The sequence below is a fragment of the Balaenoptera acutorostrata genome, chromosome 10 (genome assembly GCF_949987535.1).
Source record: "Balaenoptera acutorostrata chromosome 10, mBalAcu1.1, whole genome shotgun sequence".
NCBI lineage: Eukaryota > Metazoa > Chordata > Mammalia > Artiodactyla > Balaenopteridae > Balaenoptera > Balaenoptera acutorostrata.
In genome coordinates this window covers 24145750-24171722 of record NC_080073.1, presented here as the reverse complement: position 1 = coordinate 24171722, position 25973 = coordinate 24145750, and the positions used below count along the sequence as shown (strand labels likewise).

The following is a 25973-nucleotide window of genomic DNA, read 5'->3' as shown; positions in this document are numbered from 1 at the left end:
TAGTTCTTAGAAGAAAAAATACCATTAGAATGGAGCCTCCTTGAGGTCAAAGACCTTGTTTTAATTATCTTTGTATCCCCGGGTTTAGCTTAGCAATGGATGCTTAATGGGCCTTCAGTAGATGTTCATAGTGTTCATGGAGATAGAATTAAGCTAAGACTTTTTGAACTTTCATATTCTGTTTTACTTAAAAGTTTTTCCATAAAAAACTTATACTTTTTAAAAGCCTCTTAGTTTTTTTTTGTTTTTGTTTTTAGTTCATTCTGTCCTGACCATCCTTTCCATTCATTTCTTATTTAATTTATTGATGGCAAGGCAAGTAATGGTTTAGTCATCAAGAAAGTAAAGGTATTAACATGTAATAAAATCTTTTGTTGTGTCAAATTGAGAAAACACATAATAAAGGTAATATGACTTGGATTTATATTAATAAATGTACTGTGCTTTATTAGGAATTTGAAATACTTAGTAAATACTCTATGAAAGTATGTTTTATTCTCTTGTAGTAATTGGTCATTCCTTGTCTCTTATTATTACATTTTAATTAGGAAGAAAAGTTTTCACAGATTCTTTCAATTATGTTGATCTTTTTTAGCATTGTGATGATGCTGCATTCTTTCAGTAATGGCATGGAAGGAGAATAAAAGTCCTATTAAGATGAAAATTCAAAGAATGACTTACTTCATAGCAAACGTTTTTCTTTATAGTTAGACTTCAGCCCTTTTTCCTTTGAAGTTTTATTTAATGTGAAAACCTGTTTCTAAGAGGCGTTCCTCATGTGAATCAGTGTTAGACCTCTGTGGTTTTAAACCTGGCACATGTGGTCTAATGCATTACCTACCAATAAGTAGGAGATCAGCTGTGGCTTATATATATTCCTGAACAGCTCACATGTTTTCAGATGATTCATTGTTATCCTGTGTCCTTTAATCATGGGACTCTAAAAGGTTTGCCATCTGACACACTTATGTTTCCTATTTAACAATACTTCCATTCATCTAAAGCTGCTGAAGTCATCTACTACATTACAGAATTTTTACCTTAAAGAAAACTCGGTGTTCAAGAAATAGCTTAGGTGTCTTTATAAGGGTATTATACATTGTTTAATCAATAAAATTGTGTGTCAATGAAACGCCATTATGTTTCTCCTTACAAGGTATTCTTTTATAAGTATTTGCATTTATATTTTAATCTTAATTTCCCGTTTGTTGTCTAAATGGCCCCATTTAAAATGTTTTAAGAAAATACTAACATTTTCTTACCGGATTATGAGAAAAGCATATCTTTAAGGAAAAATTACCCTATGAGCAGGTGATTTACAATATTGTTTTCTTTTGGCTAACCTTGTTAAAATCCAAAATATGTGCAGTTTTTTTAAAAGCTGCATTAGAATTAGTAATATATTATAACCTATTTTTAAGGTGTATAAAGTGCTTCAAACAGTGCCTGGCACATAGTGACCACTAACGGTTTGCCGTTATTACTCTTACCTTGATTTTAAAGATGGAAAAGATGGAAATGAAGGAAATTTTTTGATTCTTACACTGAAATTCTGTCTTGTCAATGGTCATGATAACATTGTTTCCTCTAAAATTCTCTGCAGAAGATTTTCTTTCTTCATATTTAATTTCTGTGTATGCCATAATTTGTTTTTCCACACTTCCTCCTTTTGGGGTTCCTCTGTAGATTTTTTTAAACATGTCTTACTTAAGAACCTCTTCCTTCTCTTAAAATTCTACATCTGTAAACCAAATAATTTATAAAGCCTTTCAAATTTTATGCGTCTGAGTGGTACTAAATTTGAAAAGTTAAGGGTTGTTTTCCCCAGGAGCAAGCTGTATTGTATGCCAATTTAATAATGAAGAACATTGTAGTGAATTTGCTTTTAAAAAGTTCCCCCTTTTTTCCCACTTCCACTCCCCTCCCTTCCAAGAGTGAATGTAAGTGTTAGACAAAATTGAGATGATTTTCCATTAGGGTTTTTCAAGGAATTTTTCATTATAAAGGAATTGTATATTTATTACATTTTAAAATATAAGTTGAAAGAAGAAAACCGCTAAAAGACAATTAGTTTTAATATTTTGTGGAAAATTGTTCCATTATTTTTTCCTTTATTTTAACATTGATTTAGATGGTGATTGTAAGTCAGCTTCTATAATTAAGAGCTATAGCATTTATCCTTCTATTTTAGTATGTTTTTCTGAGATATGTTCATACATTTAAGAAGTATTTGAGGACCTGCTATATACCAGATGCTGTTCAAGAGACTTTGACTCATTAAGATACCCCACCCCTACCCCATCTTTAACTTCCCTGCTTTCTCCTAATCTTCCAGTCTGCTCCTGACTTTAGGAGTTTCCAGTAAGTTGGCCTGGAAAGGATGTGGTTTGTGAGAGGAAAAGAGCCATCAAAGATGACTCCAAGGTCCCTCCAGTTGGCCTATGCAATTGGACTTTCATAGTTCCTTTAAGATGGGAGAAACCGTAGGTAGAGTAGGTTTGGGAGGAAGATCAGGAGTTGAGTTTGGACATGCTCCATTTAAGATGTCTGTTAGACATCCGAATGGAAATGTTGAGTAGGCAGGTGTGAAATAATAGAAAATATATATTTTGGTCACAGTCCCTGGTTTCGGGCATGGAGATCCTAAAACCCTTACATATTTGTAAGTAGTAAGAACACTAAGAGCATCTTTTGTTCTAATATTTGGTCTTTGACCCCGGTTCACAAGAGCTCCTAAATCCCTTAGAATTTCTTGGGTGATAGGAGTGTCTTTTGTTCTAATGAGGCAACTCCTGGTGGGCTCCTGGATGAGGGTGGTCACTAGAAAGACCAAGCCATAATTAAAAGCTTGAAACTTTCCACCTCACACTCCATCCTCCGGGGAGCAGAGAGGGACTGGAGGCTTAAGCTAATGACCCATCGTGACTCTGTGATGTAACCTCCATGAAACCCAAAGTACGGGCTTTGGGGAGCTTCCAGGTTGAACTCATGCACGTAGCATGCACATAGCAGAAGCTCAAGACTCTTGAGACCTCACTCTATGTATCTCTTCAGCTGCCTGTTCATATGTCTGAACAGAAGTGTTTTTCTGAGGCCTGTGAACTGTTCTAGCAAATGATTGGATCCGAGGCGGGGGGTGCAGGTAGGGTGGGTATGTGTCACGGAAACCTCTAGTTAGCAGCCAAGTTGGACAGAAGGTGTGAGTAATCTGAGGACCTTTTACTTGCAGTTGGCATCTGAAGTGGAGGGCAGTCTTGTGGGGCTGAGCCCTTAATGTGGGGTTTTCTGCTTTAACTACCTGGAGTTGAATCCAGTTGAATTATAGGACACTCAGCTGGTTTCACAGAGAATTGCTCATGTGGGAATAAAACCTCACACATACCATGTCAGAAGTGTCGTAAGCGTGGTAGATATTTCTGTGACTTTGTTCTATTTCTGACACTTTATTTTTTGCAACAGTTTTAGATGTGCAGAATTATCGCCAAGATACTATAGAGTTACCATATACCCTGTACAGTTTCCTGTTATTAATATCTTACATCGGTATGGTACATTGGTTGTGATGAATGAACTAATAGCGATACATTGTTGTTAACTAACGTCTATCCTTGATTCAAGTTTCCTTAGTTTCTACCTAATTCCAGGATATCACATTACATTTAGTTTTCATGTCTCTGTAGGCCCTTCTAGGTTGTGTCAGTCTCTAAGACTCTGTTTTTGATGATCTTGACAGTTTTGAGGAGTTCTGGTCAACTCCTCTGGTCGTAGAATGCCTGTCTATTGGAATTTGTCTCATGATTAGACTGACGTTAGGGTACATACTACCTACTTGACTTATCACTGTTAATGTTGACCTTGACCACCTGGCTGAGGTAGTGCTTGTCTACATATAGGGTTTCTCCACTGGGAAGTTACTCTTTCCTTTTCCCACACTGTCCTCCTTAGAAGGAAGTCACTGTGAGCAGCCCACACTTAAGGAGTAGGGACTTATGCTCCACCTTCTTGAGGGCAGGGCATCTACATGAATTATTTGGAATTCTTCTGTACAGGTTTGTCTCTTCCTAATTTAATCATTTATTCAATCATGTATTAGTATGATTCCTGGATGTTTATTTTATACTTCGGACTCTGATCCAATACTACTATATTTGTTTTACTGTTTGAATTGTTCTAGTTTGAACTATTGGGTACTCTTTCCCTTGGCTCCTTTGTCCCTCTGACATACCCTGTTCAATGTGAGTGTTGGGGCTTTGTTTTTGTTTTTTTGGTTTTGAGTATTTTCTTAATTTCTGGCCTTACAAGATGCTCATCATCATGTAAATTTCCTGTCCTAGCAGTAGAATCCTGCCCTGGTTTTCCCTCCACTGCCAGGCTTTTTTTTTTTTTTTTTTCTCTCTCTTTCTCTGTTTTCTCTAAAACATTTTTTGAATGCTTGAAATGTGTTCACCGTTTGTGGTCGGCACTAGGGCTCCAAGGTGACACAGGATAAATTCCATACTACTTTTCCTGACATCTCAGACATCCTGTCCTGGTATATCTTTGTAATTTTTACCTTTTCTTTTTAAATTTTATAATGTTTTCTTCATGTATGCAAAACATATGTGTTTTACGCTTTATAAAAGATGGTTTACATGATACATATTTTTCTATGTTTTGTTTTTCTTTCTTTTAAAAAATAGTTAAAGAAGGCCCTTCATGTCAGCCATTAGAGTTCTGACTCATTCTTTTAAATGGCTGCTTACTGTTTTCTGGTAGGGGATTATTTTCATGAATCCAACTCTTTCCCTGTTAATGGCATTCACATAGTTTGCTTCTAGACATTAGTCACTATGAACAGTGTTGCAGTAAACATCCCTGAACAGAAATGCTTTATTTCTGTGGGATGACTTTTTCAGAGTGGGTTTGCTGTATATAAAGATGTGTTTTTAAACAGTTGTTTCTATATTACAATATTCTTTTAAAACTAGCAATTCACACATCCACCAGGAATGTCTGAGAGGACCCTTTCCCTCGCATTCCTGTCTGCAGCAGGAACAGGTCTTATCAATTTTGCAGATCTGGTTTATGTTCAGTGATACCTCCTTGGTAGTTCAGTTTGCATTTCTCTGAGTTTGTCGTCTTGTTTATTTGTTGGCTGCACTGACCACTGGGAATTACTCTTCTGTGAATTTGCTTCTTTTTTGTCCTTTGCCATTTTTTTCCTGGGTGCTCATCTTGTCAGTTTGTAAGAGTTCTTTGTATTTGTGAATATTAAGCCTGTGTCCTCCATATTGGAAATATTTCCCGTAAATCTTTTGTCTGTTCTTTTGCATTTTCTTTTGTTTGCTGTAGAAATTTAAAATGTTTTTTTGTAGTATATATGCCTGTCTTCTCATTTGTAGCTTCTGGGTTTAAGGTCTCTTAGATTTTTTTTTTTTTTTGCAGGGTTTTTATCAAAACAAAATTTTTAAATTTTTATTTTATATTGTGGTGTAGTGGATTTACAGTGCTGTGTTACTTTCAGGTGTACAGCAAAGTGGTTCAGTTTTATACACACACACACACACACACACACACACACACACACACACATCCATTCTTTTTCAGATTCTTTTCCCATATAGGTTATTACAGAATATTGAGTAGAGTTCCCTGTGCTATACAGTAGGTTCTTGTTGATTATTTTATATGTAGTAGTGTGTATATGTTAATCCCAACCTCCTAATTTATCCCTCCCCCCGCCACCTTTTCCTTTTGGTAACCGTAAGTTTGTTTTCAAAGTCTGTGAGTCTGCTTCTGTTTTGTAAATAAGTTCATTTTTATCATCTTTTTAGATTCCACATGTAAGTGATATCATATGATATTTGTCTTTCTCTATCTGACTTACTTCACGTAGTATGTTAATCTCTAGGTCCATCCATGTTGCTGCAAATGGCATTATTTCATTCTTTTTAATGGCTGAATAATATTCCATTGTATATATGTACCACATCTTCTTTATCCATTCCTCTGATGATGGACATCTAGGTTGTTTCCATGTCTTGGCTATTGTAAATAGTGCTGCAGTGAATATTGGGGTGCATGTAGCTTTTTTTTTTTTTAATATTACTTTATTTATTTATTTATTTATTTTTTATTTTATGGCTGTGTTGGGTCTTCGTTTCTGTGCGAGGGCTTTCTCTAGTTGTGGCGAGCGGGGGCCACTCTTCATTGTGGTGTGCGGGCCTCTCACTATCACGGCGTCTCTTGTTGTGGAGCACAGGCTCCAGACGCGCAGGCTCAGTAGTTGTGGCTCACGGGCCCAGTAGCTCCGCAGCATGTGGGATCTTCCCAGACCAGGGCTCGAACCCGTGTCCCCTGCATTGGCAGGCAGATTCTCAACCACTGCGCCATCAGGGAAGCCCCAAAGCATGTAGCTTTTTGAATTATGGTTTTCTCTGGATATATGCCCAAGAGTGGGATTGCTGGATCATATGGTAGTTCTATTTTTTGTTTTTTAAGGAACCTCCGTACTGTTCTCCATAGTGGTTGTACCAATTTACATTCCCACCAACAGTGTAGGAAGGTTCCCTTTTCTCCACACTATCTCCAGCATTTACTGTTTGTAGACTTTTTGAGGATGGCCATTCTGACTGGTGTGAAGTGAAACCTCACTGTAGTTTTGATTTGCATTTCTCTAATAATTAACGATGTTGAGCATCTTTTCATGTGCCTTTTGGCCGTCTGTATATTTTCTTTGGAGAAATATCTATTTAGGTCTTCTGCCCATTTGTTGATTGGGTTGTTTGTTTTTTTTGATATTGGGCTGCATGAGCTGTTTATATATTTTGGAGATTAATCCCTTGTCGGTCACTTTGTTTGCAAATATTTTCCCCCGTTCTGTGGGTTGTCTTTTCGTTTTCTTTATGGTTTCCTTTGCTGTGCAAAAGCTTTTAAGTTTAATTAGGTCCCATTTGTTTATTTTTGTTTTTATTTTCATTACTCTAGGAAATTGATATATTCAAAAAGATATTGCTGTGATTTATCTCAAAGAGTGTTCTGCCTATGTTTTCCTGTAAAAGTTTTATAGTATCCTGTCTTATATTTAGGTCTTTTATCCATTTTGTGTTTATTTTTGTGTATGGTGTTAGGGAGTGTTCGAATTTCATTCTTTTACATGTTGCTGTCCAGTTTTCCCAGCACCACTTATTGAAGAGACTGTTTTTTCTCCATTGTATATTCTTGCCTCCTTTGTTGTAGATTAATTGACCATAGGTGCATGGGTTTATTTCTGGGCTTTCTATCCTGTTCCATTGATCTATATATTTTTTTGTGTGTGTCAGTTTTGTGTCTGAAGTTAGGGAGCCTGATTCCTCAAGCTCCGTTTTTTTCTTTTTTTTGTTTTTTTTCCCTCAGGATTGCTTTGGCTATTCTGGGTCTTTTGCATTTCCATACAAATTTTTAAATTTTTTGTTCTAGTTCTGTGAAAAATACCATTGGTAATTTGATAAGGATTGCATTGCATCTGTAGATTGCCTTGGGTAATATAGTCATTTTGACAGTATTGATTCTTCCAATCCAAGAACATGGTATATCTTTCCATCTGTGTCATCTTTGATTTCTTTCATCAATGTCTTATAGTTTTCAGAGTACAGGTCTTTTGCACCTAAGGTGGGTTTATTCCTAGGTATTTTATTCTTTTTGATGTGATGGTAAATGGGATTGTTTCCTTAATTTCTCTTTCTGATCTTTTGTTGTTAGTTTATAGAAATGCAAGAGATTTCTTTATATTTTGTATCCTGCAACCTTACCGAATTCATTGATGAGCTGTAGTAGTTTTTTAGTAGCATCTTTGGTCTAGTGTTTATATTTTGTACCTGGAGTAAGATGAGGTTCTGTTTTCTTCTAGTTGCTCATAGTGTATTATACTAGCACCTTTCTCTACCTTTTCATAAATTAAATTCTCATATGTGTTGAAGTTTATTACTTGGTTCACTATTCTGTTGTGTTAATAGTTTTATCTACTTTTAGACTAATAATGTATTTATTTGTCTGAAGTAGCTTTATAGTATATTCTGATATCTGAACCTGAATTCTGCTTCCCCCATCCCCCTTGCTCCTCTTTTTCAAAATATTCTTGGCTATGCATGTGTATATTTTCATCTATATAAATGTTAAGATCAGTATACAGTTTTTAAAGGATAGTTTTATAACTGAAAGAATATTAAATATATGTATTAAGCTTGGGAGAACTGACAAGAATACAGTATAATTTCTATATTTTTTCAGACCTTGTTTGATGTCTTTTGATATAATTTCATAATTCTGTTCATATATTATAGGTCGTATGCCCCTTTTTTGAATTTATCCTTAGGTATTTTCTAGTTTTTGTTACTGTTGTGAATGGAGGCCCCCTACCCCCCTTTTCTTTTTAGGAGCTTATTGATAGAATAGTTTTAAAAGATACTGACTTTTTAATTTTCCCAGTAACCAGCCATATTGCCCAATTTTCTGATTAAACCTAGAACTGTCTTACTAGAAACTCTTGGGTTTTCTGTGGCAGGCAAGGAAAAAGGGTTCTTTTTCCTTCTCCTTTCCTCCCCTCTTTTTCTTGTGTTCCTACCAGTTATTTTATTTTCATGTCTTACATGTCACCCGTTACGGAATGTTCACTAATACTGCTGACAGCAGGCATTCCTATCTAGTTTTTTTTTTTTTCTTAATATAAATTTATTTATTTATTTCTGGCTGTGTTGGGTCTTCGTTTCTGTGCGAGGGCTTTCTCTAGTTGTGGCAAGCGGGGGCCACTCTTCATCGTGGTGTGCGGGCCTCTCACTATCACGGCCTCTCTTGTTGTGGAGCACAGGCTCCAGACGCGCAGGCTCAGTAGTTGTGGCTCACGGGCCCAGTTGCTCCGCGGCATGTGGGATCTTTCCAGACCAGGGCTCAAACCCGTGTCCCCTGCATTGGCAGGCAGATTCTCAACCGCTGCACCATCAGGGAAGCCCCAGTTTGTTTTTTATTCATTTAACTGCTAAGGTTTTGGTTGGGTATAGGTTTATAAGATATCTTCTTCATAAATCATGGCTTTTATCATTACTTAAGGACACTTAAAAAGATACCATTTAGTCATTTTAACCTTCTAAACCTAATTCCTGTGCCTATCCTTTTATTTTAAGCATTTCTTTATCATTTTGTTTTATTTTAAACAGAATATAACTTGGTCTTTTAATGGAATAATTTTCTTTCTTCACTTGTTGTATAAATAGTTTTTCTTTTAACTTGCTTTGTTTATTATGTAGTTTAACTTGTGGTTTCTATTTCCTTTTTAAATTTTTGCTGGTTTGATCAAGTTATTTTGCATTTGTTGTTGTTGTTTTTACTTTAAAAATTGCTACACATTTCCATCCGATTAATAATTACCTTTTCTTTTCTGTACTCATCATTAGAAATACTTACTTACCATTATTTGAAAATGAGATGCTAGTGATTTCTCCCCACCAACTTGACTTTAATATGATTGGCTCATTTTTATACCTCCTCCATCCACCCCTCCTCATTAAGGTGAGAACTTGAGAATATTTCACTCTACCCCATACCTAGCTGAGATCTTTAGGATACTTTTACTTCTATTTTTAGTCCCTGTCTCACCTCCTAGATTTTCCTGAGATAGTTTAATACTTTCAGTTCAGCGCTTACTAGATATTGCTTTGCTGTATATTTGTTTCAAGAACTCTGATTTAGAATTTATTACATGCTGCTGGACAGTTAATAATTACTCATTTGGACTAAACTGTATATAAAACTATCATATTTCATAATTCTAAAAAGCAGGGTTGGTTTTTGTTTTTTGTTTGTTTTTGCATTTTAACATCTCTGAAATTAAGGTGTGCCTTATAATTGACGGTTTCCTACAATTAGATTTACAGTTGTCCTTGGCAGCATTTAGTCTTTCTTATGGTTAGTAGATTCAGCGGAATTGATACAGATACATGAAACTGGATATAGGGAAAGGAAGCAAGTGCAAGTACAAAGTTTTTTCTTATCACTGCTCTCTCTGATGTCCTCCCCCAGAAGGTCTCTGTTCTAATCTGTTTGTTCTTTGTCAGAATTCTTTCACAGATATTTTCCTATATGAGGTTTGTGGGTGGTGCATTTTCTGAGTATCCACCCATCTCTTTTACCTGCCAGGTGTAGTGTTTGGGCATTACCATTTTTCCCTCAGTAGTCTGTTAGAGCTATTGCTGTAGCTTCCAATGTTGGAGATGAGAAGTCTGATGCCTCTCTGAATTCTCTCCTCTGTAAGTTCTTGCTCCCTCCAAGCTTGTGTATTCTTGTATATAAGCTTATATAGTTCAGGAATTTACAAGGTTATGCCTAGATCTGTGTCTAGAGTAAAGTGATCTCTTTAAATCTACAGATTGAGGTCTTTCTTTGGTCCAAGCAAATTTTCTTCTGTTGTGTTCTGTTATTGCCTCTCCTCTATCTGTTCATCTTTCTTCTGCTAGAACTGCTGTTCATCACATTAAATGTGTCTTCCAAGTCTCTTATCTTTTCTATCATGATTTCTGTTTTGCCGCTTTGAGCTGTTTTTTCCATTTGATCTTCCAGACCACAAATTTGGAGCTTTGCCACAATCCATTCTTTACTTCAGTTAATATACTGTATGGTTTATTTGGAAAGTCTTGTGTTTCAATGCAGGAAGACTTCTTTCTGGTGTGGTTAACTATATTTAGCCATGGGTTTGTTCCCTTTGTCCTGACTGATCACTGTCTCTTTGGATGCTCAACCTCCTTATGTGTTGTCATATTTTCCTTGTCAGCTCATCAAGGTCTAGTTTTGGTCTTGGCCTCTAATGAAGCCGGGAGACATGCGCCCCCCCCCCCCTCCACTGCCCTCACCCCCGCCCAAGGGCCATAAGGTCTCCATGGGCAGGCTTTTTCTAGAAGCATTAATTTACAGTCCTTGTTCCAGGCTAGTTCCAAGACGCTAGTCCTTAGGCACTAGGCCCAGCTCCTAGAAACTAAAAAATCACATTTTCCAGTTCCCTCCTCTATACTCTGAGGAAGCCAAGCCTTCAGTTTCGTTTAGTTGTCTGCAGGCTCCAGAACTATATCTGTTGCAGCAGATAAATTGAAAATGGAGTGGGGGTAAAGGTGGGTGAGTTCATGTCATTGTATTCCCAGGATCTTCTTTGAGCCTGAATTTTTCATTTTTTCATTCCCTTAATGGTTGTGGATATGTGCTTTTGCCTAGACTTACCGACAATGGGGAGAAAAGCATTAGGCATGGAAGTTGGAAGATCTGTGGGATAAATTATTTCATAGTTCTCAGTTCTGCTTCTTTCCCTGTAAGATTATCTGTTATATTTCCCTGCCTGTGGTTAAATGATCTGCAGTGCCTCCCTGTCCCATAGTCAGGCTTGGCCTTACGACTTGTTTTGTCCGTGAATGTGTGTGGAAATGACAGTGCTCTAGTTCTGAACAGAGCTTTAAGAGGCATAACAAGTTTCTATCAGCCCTGTAGCTTCTGCCCTTTGCTTTGAGAATGGCATGTCTCATAAGGTCTGTTCCTTCTGATTGGGTCTTGGAACGAGAAGACACGTGGAGCAAAAGCCACAGCCTGGGGGCAGCCACAGCCACCCTGTAGCTGACGTGTCATGTGAGTGGGAAAAACAGTGTATTGTATGCCCTGGAGATTTGAGGGTTGTTTTGATACTGCAGCAAGGCTGACTGATAAAATCTGCTTTAATTTCTTGTTCCTTTTTTTATTAGCTAGTATGTTTTTTTTTTTCCCATCTTAAAAAAAAACTGTATTAGATGCTAAAGTCTGTTCTCTCTCTCTCATCTCTCTCTTTTTTTTGCCTGCGCTGGGTCTTCATTGCTGTGCACGGGCTTTCTCTAGTTGTGGCCAGAGGGGGCTACTCTTCGTTGCGGTGCGCAGGCTTCTCATTGCAGTGGCTTCTCTTGTTGCGGAGCACGGGCTCTAGGCACACGGCATGTGGGATCTTCCTGGGCCAGGGATGGAACCTGTGTCCGCTGCATTGGCAGGCAGATTCTTAACCCCTGGACCGCCAGGGAAGTCCCTCTCCTAATCTCTTAATTGGCTGATAAGCATAAACTAGTGTTGTAATTATGGTCAAACACTGATTACCTGTGGTAGAGTATTGACAAATTATGTAATAGTACTCAACCCATGTAACTGAACTTGAAGAAAAGGTAACCAGTAAAGCGAGGGTAGTGTCTTCTGGCAGTTTATTACACTCATTTATCTAATGCCTTAAAGTCTACCGGAAATGATTCTTCTGGAAGCATGGCTTTTCTTCAGTTGTACAAAGTAGATTATTTATAGTTCTCAACACCTGGGCTTTAATGCTGTTTTCTGTTATCATAAATGAATAAGAGATAATTGGAGAAGCATTTATCGAGTGGCTTTCCAAAGCTTCTATTTCTTGGGATGTATGTGTGTGTGCATTTGTGTGTGTCTGTGTACCTGCATATTTCTCTCTTATTGACTTCACTAACAAATATAATGAATAGGATCTATTTTTATATTTTTTCCCTTTTGTATTAATTGATACTCACTTTTCTTTTTTCTTATCATTCATCTCTCAAAGCACTGTTCTAGCAAATACTTCTAGATCAATAGTTCATGAGTGGAGAGAGTATTCATTGGACTATGAGCCAGAAAACCTGGGTTCTACCCTCATCCTGCCACCTGCCTTTTTCCCTGCCTTCTCTTCTTCCGTTCCTTTGCCTTTCCTCCATTCACTCATGTAGTAAATAGTTACTGAGCACTGTTGGGCCAGGTAGTGGGAGATAATGAGAAGTAAGCAAGTAAGACACCTGTACCTTCCTGCCCTTATCAAGCTTACTGCCATCTTTTCTTCTGTTCCCCCATCCCCTCTTCCTTCTGACCATACTGTAACTTTGTCAGCGTCCCACTTGTGATGAGGCTCCTGGTTGTCGTCCCCCCCCCAATTTATTTATTTATTTATTTATTTTTGGCTGTGTTGGGTCTTCGTTTCTGTGCGAGGGCTTTCTCTAGTTGCGGCGAGCGGGGGCCACTGTTCATCGCGGTGCACGGGCCTCTCACTATCGCGGCCTCTCTTGTTGCGGAGCACGGGCTCCAGACGCGCAGGCTCAGTAGTTGTGGCTCACGGGCCCAGCTGCTCCGCAGCATGTGGGATCTTCCCAGACCAGGGCTCGAACCCATGTCCCCTGCATTAGCAGGCAGATTCTCAACCACTGCGCCACCAGGGAAGCCCCTGGTTGTCATTTTATGTTAATGGGGCTGCTTTCAAATTTGCTTTTACTGCCACTGGATTATCTTGGGGAGGTTGAGGGTGATGCTGGGAGAGGAAAGAAGGCAGGTGGGAGGGAGGGATGGAGGGAGCAAGTGAGCTACCTACACAGCCTAACCACTATACAAATTTTTTATTTTTCATGATTCTTTTTAAGTTGTAATTTTGCCTAAATACCCAAAGGATGTACCTATACAAATGTTTTGAATGTTAGGTGAGATGTTTATTGCTGTTGGCTAGTCTTTTAAATCGTATTTATCTAATTTTATTTTTACTTCTTAGAGTTTGGGAAGCCATCAGTTAGAACATCTTTATTACCAAAAACCAAATTGCTTCAGAAATGAGGAAAACCTAGATAAATAAACATGAGCCTTAGTTAACAAGGACAGTTGGTGATACAATAGTCTACTCTGTATTGTAGAACTTCTTGAGGGATTGGTTACTCATTTTTCTTTGCTTTCTGAGTCATGAGCTAACTGGGCTGCTGGAAGGGAAGGAGGGAGTGGTAGGTGGGAGAGACAGCTGGACTCTACTTGCTAAAGCCATTCTCAGCTGCAGAAAAACATCTTAAGAACAACCTGATTATATTTTGTAAGGGATTAAAGTTGCCTGCAAATGCTAACTGAGAACATCTGTTTCCTGACCCTGTGCCAGAGTCCTCACCTCTTGACAGGAATTCTGGTTTTGAAATTCTGAGTCTCAGGCACCTCCTTCAATTACTCTTTGGCTCTTTCCTTAAAAGACTTAAATCAACACTGCCTAACATGTTGGAAGTGACTCTGTGAAGAACTGAAAATGAACTTCTTCCTTTGCTTTGTATACTCAAAAAGAAAATTCAGGTTTCATTAACAAGAGTCGTCCCAATTGCTGAATGATTATCATAAGAATTGTGGGGTGATCCATAGTTCATTAAAGAAGCCAGGAAAATAAATGGAAAGGAATCAGTGTATATGTGTATGTGTATGTGTGTATATTTATATAAAGATAGATTTTATTTAACTTTCTTGAATTAAATGGAAAACTTTAAAAAGTATTTCTAATTTTATTTCTTAAGAATCCCAGCTAACAAAAATAGTTCTTTTTTTCTTTTTAAAGATAGGGCACAACTTGTGTATACTTGTGACCTTATATTTATATTCTGTAAGTCAGACATATATTGGTAATTCTTGATACCATAATTCTACTCCATAAGTAATTGTTTACAGACCCCTGGAAGCAGGATTAAATCTTAATGCAAGTATTGAACATTTGCTCAGAATCAGTTAATGTTGAATGATGTGTTAGAATTATTCACAAGATATGTGAAAGCCAATGTGATACTGTGATTTTCATTTTGATTGATTTGTTAAATGATGCCTAAAGGAAGATATCTTTGTGCTCTGATATTCCTGCATATTAACACTGGGCATTTATAAGGATGATTATGCTGATGAAGGGTTAATGTTGGGCATTAGCCTTCCACGTTGTTATTAGGTATGTTTAGAAATTATATATTTACAATCTGTATGATATATATAGAATCTCCTACGTATCAGAATGATTGATTAAACAAAAATAGTGTTTTATGAGAGATGAAATTGGACATCAACTATCAAGGGATAGTTAAATGTTATAAAATACTATGCAATGGTCAGAAATGACAGATCTATATTGATCAACATGGAAATATCACTAGACATTGTTTAGGGAAAATTTTAAATTTTGGAACTGTATGTATACTAACGTTTAATTGAAAAAAACAAAACTAAACCTAAGTATGTTGAGATAAATGAGAAGCTATATCCCAAACTATTAGTGTCACTTAACTTTGGTTAACTGGAGGTAAGAAGCCCGCTTTGACCTTTAGTTCTAGGCTTCTGTATATGAATTTTAATAATCGTGCTTTACTTGCACACTTTTTTTTTAACTTAAGAAAAATTTAAATCATACACAAGGTAAACGAATAGTATAACAAAACCCAAAGTGCTCATCACCAAGCTTTGACAGTTATCAGTATTCTGTCATTTTTATTCATCTATATCTCTACCCACTCTTCACTGTGATTACTACTGTATTTTTCATAGTGTATTTGTAGATAACATTTGTCTGCGTTGAAATGCACACATCATAGATGTACACTTTTGAAGAATGGATATGCTCATGTCATCCACACCCCTGATATGATAGTGAATATTTCCATATCCCTAGAATGTTTTCTGATATCCCATCGCAGCTACTCTGCCCACTCAGGTTAGTTTTGCCTTTTCCTTGAACTTTCTGTAAATAGAGTCTTGTAGTATAAATCCTTTTTGTGTCTGGCTTCTTTTACTTGATATGATGTGTGTGAGAATCATCAGTGTTACAACATGTATCAGTAGTTCTTTCCACTTTATTCCTAATGTTCCACTGTATGAATATACCACAGTTTGTATAGCTTTTCTTCTGTTGATGGACATTAACTATTGTGATTAAGGCAGCTTTGACATTCATGTACAGATCTTACTGTGGACATATATTGTCATGGCTCTTGAATAAATACCTAGGAGTGGAATTTCTGGATCAAATAAAAACTTAGCAAACCCCTTTTGAAAGTGATTGTTCCATTTTAAGTTCCCATTGTCAAAATCTGAGAGTTGTGGTTGCTCCACATCCTTACGATTATCTGGTTTTGTCAGTCTTTTTTATTTCAGCCAGTTTAGTGGTTGTATAATGGCACCTCAATGTGTGCTTTTTAAAAAATAGTTTTTAAATTGTGGTAAAATAGATATCACATGAAATTTGCTAGTTTAACCACTTTAGGTATACACTGCAGTGTAATTGACACTGTGGTGCAATCATCAGTACAATCTACTCCCCAACTTTTTCATCATTGCAAACAGAAACTCTGTACTCATAAAGCAATCACTCCCTACTCTCCTCTTTCCTGAGCCCCGTAACTTTTAATCTAGTTTTTGTCTAAGTTTGCCTACTCTAGCTATTTCATGTAAATGGAATCATAGAATATTTGTCCTTTTGTATCTGGCTTTTTCACGTAGCATGATGTTTTCAGGGTTCATCCATATTGTAGCATACATATATCACAACTTCATTCCTTTTTATGACTGAATAGTATTCCACTGTAGGGACAGACCACATTTTGTTTATCCATTTATTTGTTGATGAACACTTGGGTTATTTGGTTATTGTCAGTAATGCTGCAGTGAAGATTGGTGTACAGGTATCTGTTTGAGTCCCTGGTTTTGGCCGTATACCTAAGAGTGGAATTGCCAAGTTGTATGTTTAACTTTGGGGGGAAACACCAGATTGTTTTCTCAGTGTGTTTTAATTAACACTTCCCTGATGACTAATGATGTTGAATATCTTTTTTGTGCTTATATTAGTGATTTGTGTAACTTTCTTTGTGAAGTGCTTGTTCAAGTCTTTTGTGCATTTTAAAAATTGGGTTATTTGTTTTTCTTTTTATGATTGAGTTTTGAAAGTCCTTTATTCTGAATAGAAGTCCTTTTTCAGACATGTGTTTTGTGAATATTTTCTTTTAGTCTGTGGCTTGTCTTTTTAGTAACAATATCTTTTAAAAATTCTTTAAAAATTTAAAAATTGTGATAAAATACACATAATACATAACCATTTTAACCATTTTGAAGTGTACAATTCAGTTGTGTTAAGTGTTTTTTTTTTAAAATAAATTTATTTATTTATTTATCTATTTATTTTTGGCTGCTTTGGGTCTTTGTTGCTGCCTGCGGGCTTTCTCTAGTTGCGGTGAGCGGGGGCTACTCTTCGTTGCGGTGCGTGGGCTTCTCATTGCGGTGGCTTCTCTTGTTGCAGAGCATGGGCTCTAGGTGCACAGGCTTCAGTAGTTGTGGCTCGCGGGCTCTAGAAGTGCAGGCTCAGTAGTTGTGGTGCACAGGCTTAGTTGCTCCGCAGCATGTGGGATCTTCCCGGACCAGGGCTCAAACCCATGTCCCCTGCATTGGCAGGCGGATTCTTAACCACCGCGCCACTAGGGAAGCCCATGTTAAGTGTTTTTACATTGTTGTGCAGTTGTCCTCAAAACACGTTTCATTTTGCAAACCTGAAACTCTTAAAGTTGTGTAATAATCATTAAACAACAACTCCCCTTTCCCATCTTAACCCAGCCCCCGCCCCCCAGCAACCACCATTCTACTTTGTGTGTCTATGAATTTGACTATGCTAAATACCTCATATAAGTGGAATCCTTCAATATTTGTCTTTTTCTGACTGGTTTATTTCACTTACCATAATGTCCTCCAGGTTCATCTGTTCTGTAACATGTCAGAATTACCTTCTTTTTAAGGCTGAATAGTATTTTGTTTTATGTATATCCCATATTTTGTGTATCCTTTCATGCATAAGTGGACACTTGGGTTGCTTCCACCTTTTGGCTATTCTGAATAATGCTACTATGAAAATAAATGTACAAATCTCTCTCTGAGACCTTGCTTTCAATTCTTTAGTGTATATACCCAGAAGTAGAATTGCTGAATCACATGGTAATTCTATTTTTAATCTTTTGAGGAACTGCCGTACTCTTTTCCAAGTGGCTACTCCGTTTTACATTCTCACCAATACAGCACAGGGTTCCAGTTTCTCCACATCCTTGTCCATACTTGTTTCCTTCCTCCCTCCCTCCCTCCCTCGCTTCCTTCCTTCCTTTCCTCTTTCCCTCCCTCTTTACCTCTCTTTCTCTTTCTTTCATAGTTTCATAATGAGTGATATCTCATTTTGGTTTTGATTTGCATTTCCCTAAAGGTTAGTAATGTTGGGCATCTTTTCATGTGCGTGTTGGCTATTTGTATATCTTTTTTTGAGAAATGTCTATTCAAATCCTTTGCCCATTTGAAAAATAGGATTTTTTGTTACTGTTGAGTTGTAGAAGTTGTTTATGTATTCTGAATATTAACTCTTTATCAGATTGATGATTTGCAAATATTTTCTACCATTCCATAGGTTGCCTTTTCAATCTGTTGATTTTGTCCTTTGATGCAAAGTTTGGAATTTTAATGTAGTCCCATTTGTCTAGTTTTGTTGCCTGTGGATTGGTGTAATATCCAATAAATCATTGCCAAATCTAATATCATGAAGGTTTTCCCCTCTTCTAAGACTTTTATGGTTTTGAGTCTTACATTTAGATCTTTGATTCATTTGGAGTTAATTTTTTGTATATAGTGTAATGTAAGGGTCCAACTTGATTCCTTTGTATGTGAATATACATTTTCCTAACACTACTAGTTGAAGAAATTGTCCTTTCCCCATTGAGTGGTCTTTGCACTCTTGTCAGAGATCATTCGAACATATATTCAAGGATTTATTTCTGGGCTCTTCATTCTGTTCCATTGTCTGTATGTCTGTGTTGATGCCACTACCACCCTGTTTTGCTTACTATATCTCTGTAGAAGTTTTGATACTCTCAGTGCTTCTGCCTCTGAGATCTAATCTTACTTGAGAATCAAACTGCTCACACTCATCTCCTTCCCTATTTTATTGTGATACTCTTGTGTCCATTTAGTGCTTTCTTTGGAAAGATGCTTTTGGAATTTTAGTATGGTTTATAAACCTGAGGAGTGAGTCACTTTAAATTTTTCTACTTTTAGGTTACTTTCCTTTATTAGGTATACATTCTGCTCTCTATGTACAGTGCATGTCAGTGAATTATAGTTGTTAAATTAAAAAATCAATATATATTTATTATTAGAATGCTTTCCTGGTATGTCAGATGGCAGCAGACCAGATTTGAATGGGTCTCACCTTTTTTTTTTTTTTCTTTTTAAAAGAATGGTAGTCACTTTGGGGCAAAATGTTTTCAGGTCTTCAAATTCACTTGTCCTTGGTTACCACTGGGCTTGACTGGAAAGAGGCACAGAGTATTTAACAGGAGAACTGGCTTTGTTATCTTTGCAACACTAGAATGGAAAACCCGAAATCAAGCACAGAAATTTGGACACTGTCTTGCAACAGAAAGGAGACTCCCCTTTGGGTCACTTGTAGGATCCATTGTGTTCTTTGCAGCTTACAATCAAGTCTTATTTTTTTAAAACGTATTCTAATTTGATCTGTCCATTGAGCCATAGAATTCTAGACCTAAATGATATCTTAGAAATCATATCTTCATATCCCTTCAGTTATATTATAACTCACATTATTATTTGTTAAAGGACTATAAGGTTATAGGCATTTATTTTAAGATCATAGGATTATAAGCATTGATTGGCTTCAAGGATAATCTAGTCCAAACACTTGGTAATAGGTAAAGCGTGCTCATAATGTAATTCTGTACCTTCTTTATTTCATTAGTAATGCCAAACACTTCCTTCACCTGTTTACCACTCAGCTTTCACTTTCTCTACTTCACATGGAATCCTCACATGCACTCTCGTATGGAATTATTGCTGTGTTTATTACTAGTGGAATCCATGTTGAATTTTAGCAGGTTTTTTCCCCCTCTACATCTGCCTCTTTGATGGTAGCTGAGTTTACTGCTGCTCACTTGTTAGGGCCCTGGGTCTTAACAACCTTATTCAAACAAAACATCTTAAATGGAGGCATTAAAAAGGTCACAACAGTGAGCCATTTTTGTAACTTTTGGTGCAATAAAATGGGTATGTTGTGTTTTGGAATATAAGACCTCTGAGTGCAGCTATTCATTTTATTCATCTATAAAACATTTTAGAATAACAGCTTACATCTGTATGGCGTTTAAAATTCCACGTTTTGAAGAAACATCACTGTTTTGAAACTCCAAACCAGACATGGGGAGGGAACTTGCCTTCTGACCGGCCCATGTTCTGTAGAAATTGGGAGAAGAATTTGTTTTAGCCGTGGAGCCATGTTTGCTGGCAGTACTACTGTCACATGAGTGGAACACATTTTCATTATTTCTTCATATTGTAAATGACAAGGCATTCAGTAAGATTTTGACTTGAAGAATGTTTGAAACATTTTCACACATCAGGAGTTTATCTTATGAGGGATATTTCATTACCAGAAGCCAGAGATACATTTAAGTATTCAAGCATTTACAGCACATTTAATTACCTGAGACTGTCAATTAATCTTGTTTTAGAATGAAGTTGGGATTTACTGTCAGCTCACTTTTTAAAATAAATACCCAATTGAACAGTTATGGCCATTTCAAATGTGTGATTTTTAAAATTACTTCTTTAAATTGAAGGAACAATTTAATGAATAACTTTTAATGGAGGAAAATGGGCAAAATGCCCATCTACAGGATTCAAAATCTGGTATTATTTATTAAGTACCAAAAAAGTGCCAATAACATACAGTTCAGTATATGGTTTATTTTAATCAAGAAGTGAAGAAGGCTAACGTTCAATAAGTTACAATAAGTTATAAGTTACAGGCCTTATTACAGTAAGTTATAGGACCTTTTTTCATCTTACAAATGTGAAATATAAGCCCAGGACTAGATGGCTTCACAGGTGAATTCTATCAAACATTTAGAGAAGAGCTAACACCTATCCTTCTCAAACTCTTCCAAAATATAGCAGAGGGAGGAACACTCCCAAACTCATTCTATGAGGCCACTATCACCCTGATACCAAAACCAGACAAAGATGTCACAAAAAAAGAAAACTACAGGCCAGTATCGCTGATGAACATAGATGCAAAAATCCTCAATAAAATACTAGCAAACAGAATCCAACAACACATTAAAAGGTATGATTACACCATGATCAAGTGGGATTTATCCCAGGAATGCAAGGATTCTTCAGTATATGCAAATTGATCAATGTGATACACCATATTAACAAATTGAAGGATAAAAACCATATGATAATCTCAATAGATGCAGAAATAGCTTTCAACAAAATTCAGTACCCATTTATAATAAAAACTCTCCAGAAAGTAGGCATAGAGGGAACCTACCTCAACATAATGAAGGTCATATATGACAAACCCACAGCCAACATTGTTCTTAATGGTGAAAAACTGAAACCATTTCCACTAAGATCAGGAAGAAGACAAGGTTGCCCACTCTCACCACTATTATTCAACATAGTTTTGGAAGTTTTAGCCACAGCAGTCAGAGAAGAAAAAGAAATAAAAGGAATCCAAATCGGAAAAGAAGAAGTAAAACTGTCACTGTTTGCAGGTGACATGATACTATACATAGAGAATCCTAAAGATGCTACCAGAAAACTACTAGAGCTAATCAATGACTTTGGTAAAGTAGCAGGATACAAAATTAATGCACAGAAATCTTTTGCATTCCTATACGCTAACAATGAAAAATCTGAAAGAGAAATTAAGGAAACACTCCCATTTACCATTGCGACAAAAAGAATAAAATACCTGGGAATAAACCTACCTAGGGAGACAAAAGACCTGTATGCAGAAAACTATAAGACAGTGATGAAAGAAAGACGATACAAACAGATGGAGAGATATACCATGTTCTTGGATTGGAAGAATCAACATTGTGAAAATGACTGTACTACTCAAAGCAATCTACAGATTCAATGCGATCCCTATCAAACTACCAATGGCATTTTTCACAGAACTAGAACAAAAAATTGCACAATTTGTATGGAAACACAAAAGACCCCGAATAGCCAAAGCAATCCTGAGAAAGAAAAACGGAGCTGGAGGAATCAGGCTCCCTGACTTCAGACTATACTACAAAGCTACAGTAATCAAGACAGTATGGTACTGGCACAGAAACAGAAATATAGATCAATGGAACTGGATAGAAAGCCCAGAGATAAACCCACGCACATATGGTCACCTTATCTTTGATAAAGGAGGCAAGAATATACAATGGAGAAAAGACAGCCTCTTCAGTAAGTGATGCTGGGAAAACTGGACAGCTACATGGAAAAGAATGAAATTAGGACACTCCCTAACACCATACACAAAAATAAACTCAAAATGGATTAAAGACCTAAATGTAAGGCCAGACACTATCAAACTCTTAGAGGAAAACATAGGCAGAACACTCTATGACATAAATCACAGCAAGATCCTTTTTGACCCACCTCCTAGAGAAATGGAAATAAAAATAAACAAATGGGACCTAATGAAACTTAAAAGTTTTTGTACAGCAAAGGAAACCATAAACAAGACGAAAAGACAACCCTCAGAATGGGAGAAAATATTTGCAAATGAAGCAGCTGACAAAGGATTAATCTCCAAAATATACAGGCAGCTCATGCAGCTCAATACCAAAAAAACAAACAACCCAATCCAAAAATGGGCAGAAGACCTAAACAGACATTTCTCCAAAGAAGATATACAGATTGCCAACAAACACATGAAAGGATGCTCAACACCACTAATCAGTAGAGAAATGCAAATCAAAACTACAGTGAGATAATCACCTCACACTGGTCAGAATGGCCATCATCAAAAAATCTACAAACAAAAAATGCTGGAAAGGGTGTAGAGAAAAGGGAACCCTCTTGCACTGTTGGTGGGAATGTAAATTGATACAGCCACTATGGAGAACAGTATGGAGGTTCCTTAAAAAACTAAAAATAGAACTACCATATGACCCAGCAATCCCACTACTGGGCACATACCCTGAGAAAACCATAATTCAAAAAGAGTCACGTACCACAATGTTCATTGCAGCACTATTTACAATAGCCAGGACATGGAAGCAGCCTAAGTGTCCATTGACCGATGAATGGATAAAGAAGATGTGACACATATATACAATGGAATATTACTCAACCATAAAAAGAAATGAAATTGAGTTATTTGTAGTGAGGTGGATGGACCTAGAGTCTGTCATACAGAGTGAAGTAAGTCAGAAAGAGAAAAACAAATACCGTATGCTAACACATATATATGGAATCTAAAAAAAAAAGTTGTTCTGGAGAACCTAGGGGCAAGACAGGAATAAAGACGCAGACGTAGAGAATGGACTTAAGGACACGGGGAGGGGGAAGGGTAAGCTGGGACGAAGTGAGAGAGTGGCATTGACATATACACACTACCAAATGTAAAATAGATAGCTTGTGGGAAGCAGCCACATAGCACAGGGAGATCAGCATAGCACAGGGAGATCAGCTTGGTGCTTTGTGACCACCTAGAGGGGTGGGATAGGGAGGATGAGAGGGAGATGCAAGAGGGAGGGGATATGAGGATATACGTATACGTATAGCTGATTCACTTTGTTATACAGCAGAAACTAACACAGCAATGTAAAGCAATTATACTCCAATAAAGATGTTAAAAAAAAAAAGTGAAATATTTACATTCTTGTTAAAATGTGACATATTTACATTTGGGAGGAGAGAGTACAAAGAAGAAAATTAAAGCCATCTCTAATCCCACCAACCGTTAGTCCTCTTTGGTACTTTATTACATATTATAAATTTTTAAAAATGGTGGTCCAGTGGTTAGGACTCATCACTTCCACTGCAGGGGGCCCAGGTTTGATCCTTGGTTGGGGAACTAAGATCCCGCAAGCATGCAGCACAGCCAAAAAAGGAAACGAAAACTACAGTCTTTTGGGTTTTGATAATTTAATTGAAAATATAGCATTTTAGTGTCAGAATGGACAGTGTCAGATGCTTTCATGTTTGGGTGACAAAAAGCTCGACTAAATTTGTCTCCTATTATGGAACTTTGATGTATAGGATGGGGCGCTGCTTATTTATGAAGATGACAAAATTCCATGAGATTTTAGTTTGTCAACTTAAACTAGTTTATTGACATTGATTTTTTTTTTTTTTTTTTTTCCCTCTCTCGCTGCCATTTCCTGCCTGAATGGAAGGCAGATTTTTCTTTCTGTGACCACTGTCAAGCCCAGGGCCCATCATTTCTTCCAGCAGAATAAGACAGATGATGCTAGACTCTTAATTTCTGATTAAATATAAATATTTTGGAAGTAATTTAGTGCTCTTAATTCATGGGAAGGTAAATACCCATTAATCCCTTCAACATTGTGGCCTCTGACATACACACACACACACACACACACACACACACATACACACACTCACATACCCCTATGCATATTGTTATTGATCAAAGTCCACATTTACTTTTCACTTACAACTGAACTGGATGCAGAGCAACTATACTGGGGCCACGACCTGCTTGAGCAGCATCATGCCTTATGCAGGCCCAGTGGATAGCGTGTGGATATTACCTAGGTTAGTGGGTAGGGTCCCCGGAGTTCAGGTATTTTTATTTTCAGAAATATGGAGGGTGGGGTTCTATTTTAGAATTTGAGAAAGTTTAATTAAAAGCAAATGGGTTATACTGGCAGTGAATTTATATGCAAATAAATCCAATTAGATGTCTTTTAGGTAGAGTGGTAGTCAGACAGGGCCCTGTAGTCAGATTGTCTGGGCTTTTTACTTCCTAACTGTGCTTTAGGCAAGTTAAACAGCATCTCTGAACCTCCATTTCTTGATCTGTAAAATGGGGATGGTAATAATACCCATCTTACAGGGTTGTTGTGAGGATTCAGTGAAATAAAAACTATGAAGTGCTGGTTGGCACAGTGCCTGGCATGTGAAAAGTGCTTGGTAACAATTCTAGTTTATTGCTATACAGCTAATTGTAAATCCTTAGTCTAAGTATGCTGACTGTCTTCACTGCTAGGGATGACTCTTCTCCCTGCCCAAGCTTGAGACTAAATCAGGCTTTCAGGCCCAACTGTGTTCCTGTCTGTTGAGAGCCCTCACTCCTCCACACTGAGAAGCCGTTCCTTCCTCCCCACGCCCGTGTTCTGTCCCCAGACCTTGCTTCTCAGCTTCCTCCTGCAAGTGGCTCTGCCTGCGTCCTCTTCTCTCTCTCCTCCCATCCACCTGCCTTGTCCCCTCTGTCCTTCCTCAGTCCTCTCCCTCCCCTCTCTCCCTCTCCTTTCCTCCACTACCCCCTTCCTGTGCTGCCCTCCTCCCTCCGGGCTCCCCCCTCCTCCACTCTCTCTCCCCCTCCCTGCTTCTCTTTTCAACCCTGGCACGTGGCCCGCTGAGTAGACAGCTCAAACTCTTAAGCAGAAAAATGTCACATCTTTAAAGTCTTCATTACCTGTGATGGAAAATACTTATTTTCTCATTTCTTTAAGTAGCCAGACACTCTTCATATTGTGCTTCTCTTTCAGTTTCAAGAGGGCATCATTTTATGTCACTTGGCCTCAAAAAATTAGTAGATTTTACAGGCAGTTACCGTTTAACTCTTTTTCTAAAAACTATGCATCCTGTACTTATAAATTTGTTTAATGGTAGCTTTATTATGTACATAAAGTTAAAATGAAATAATGTTTCTAAGTAATAATTATAGGTTCATATAGTCATGCTAAGCAAACTGATCTTTCCTGCCTAATTTGTTTGATTTTTTTTTTTTTTTTCTCTTCAGATTCCTTTCTCATTGGTCCAGTTTCCCCTGTGGGAGTCCTTAAAAGTAAGTTTTCCAATCTTCATCTAAAATTTCTCTCTAATTATCTTATGATCATTAATACCCAGTAGTTTTGGTGTGGAATAGTAGAATATAATATTGAGTAGCGGTTTAAAAACTCAAAATTATTAGGAGTTGGAAATATTTTGTGAGTGGGATTTACATGCCAGTTCAGTGTTTTAAACTTGTTTAGGTGTCTGTGGTCTGGGAAATAAGCAGAGCAGGCGTAACTGAAATCCTGAGATGTTTCAGAAAAACTTTACTTTCCTCTGTATTGTAACTCTTTTTCCACCCACTTGAATTTTATTTCACTTCGCTGTGTGTGTGTGTGTGTGTGTGG

The 25973-nt window shown here is 37.2% G+C and overlaps 1 protein-coding gene across 2 annotated transcripts in view; it reads left to right on the top strand.

Moving 5' to 3' along the window:
* Window positions 1–25973, top strand: part of SLC25A26 (solute carrier family 25 member 26) — a 142218-nt gene that overhangs the window by 86157 nt on the left and 30088 nt on the right. For both annotated transcript variants that reach the window (XM_007192415.1, XM_007192414.1), the window contains one exon: window positions 25595–25639. In XM_007192415.1, coding sequence (XP_007192477.1) covers window positions 25595–25639 — 45 coding nt within the window. The remainder of the gene's footprint in view (window positions 1–25594; window positions 25640–25973) is intronic.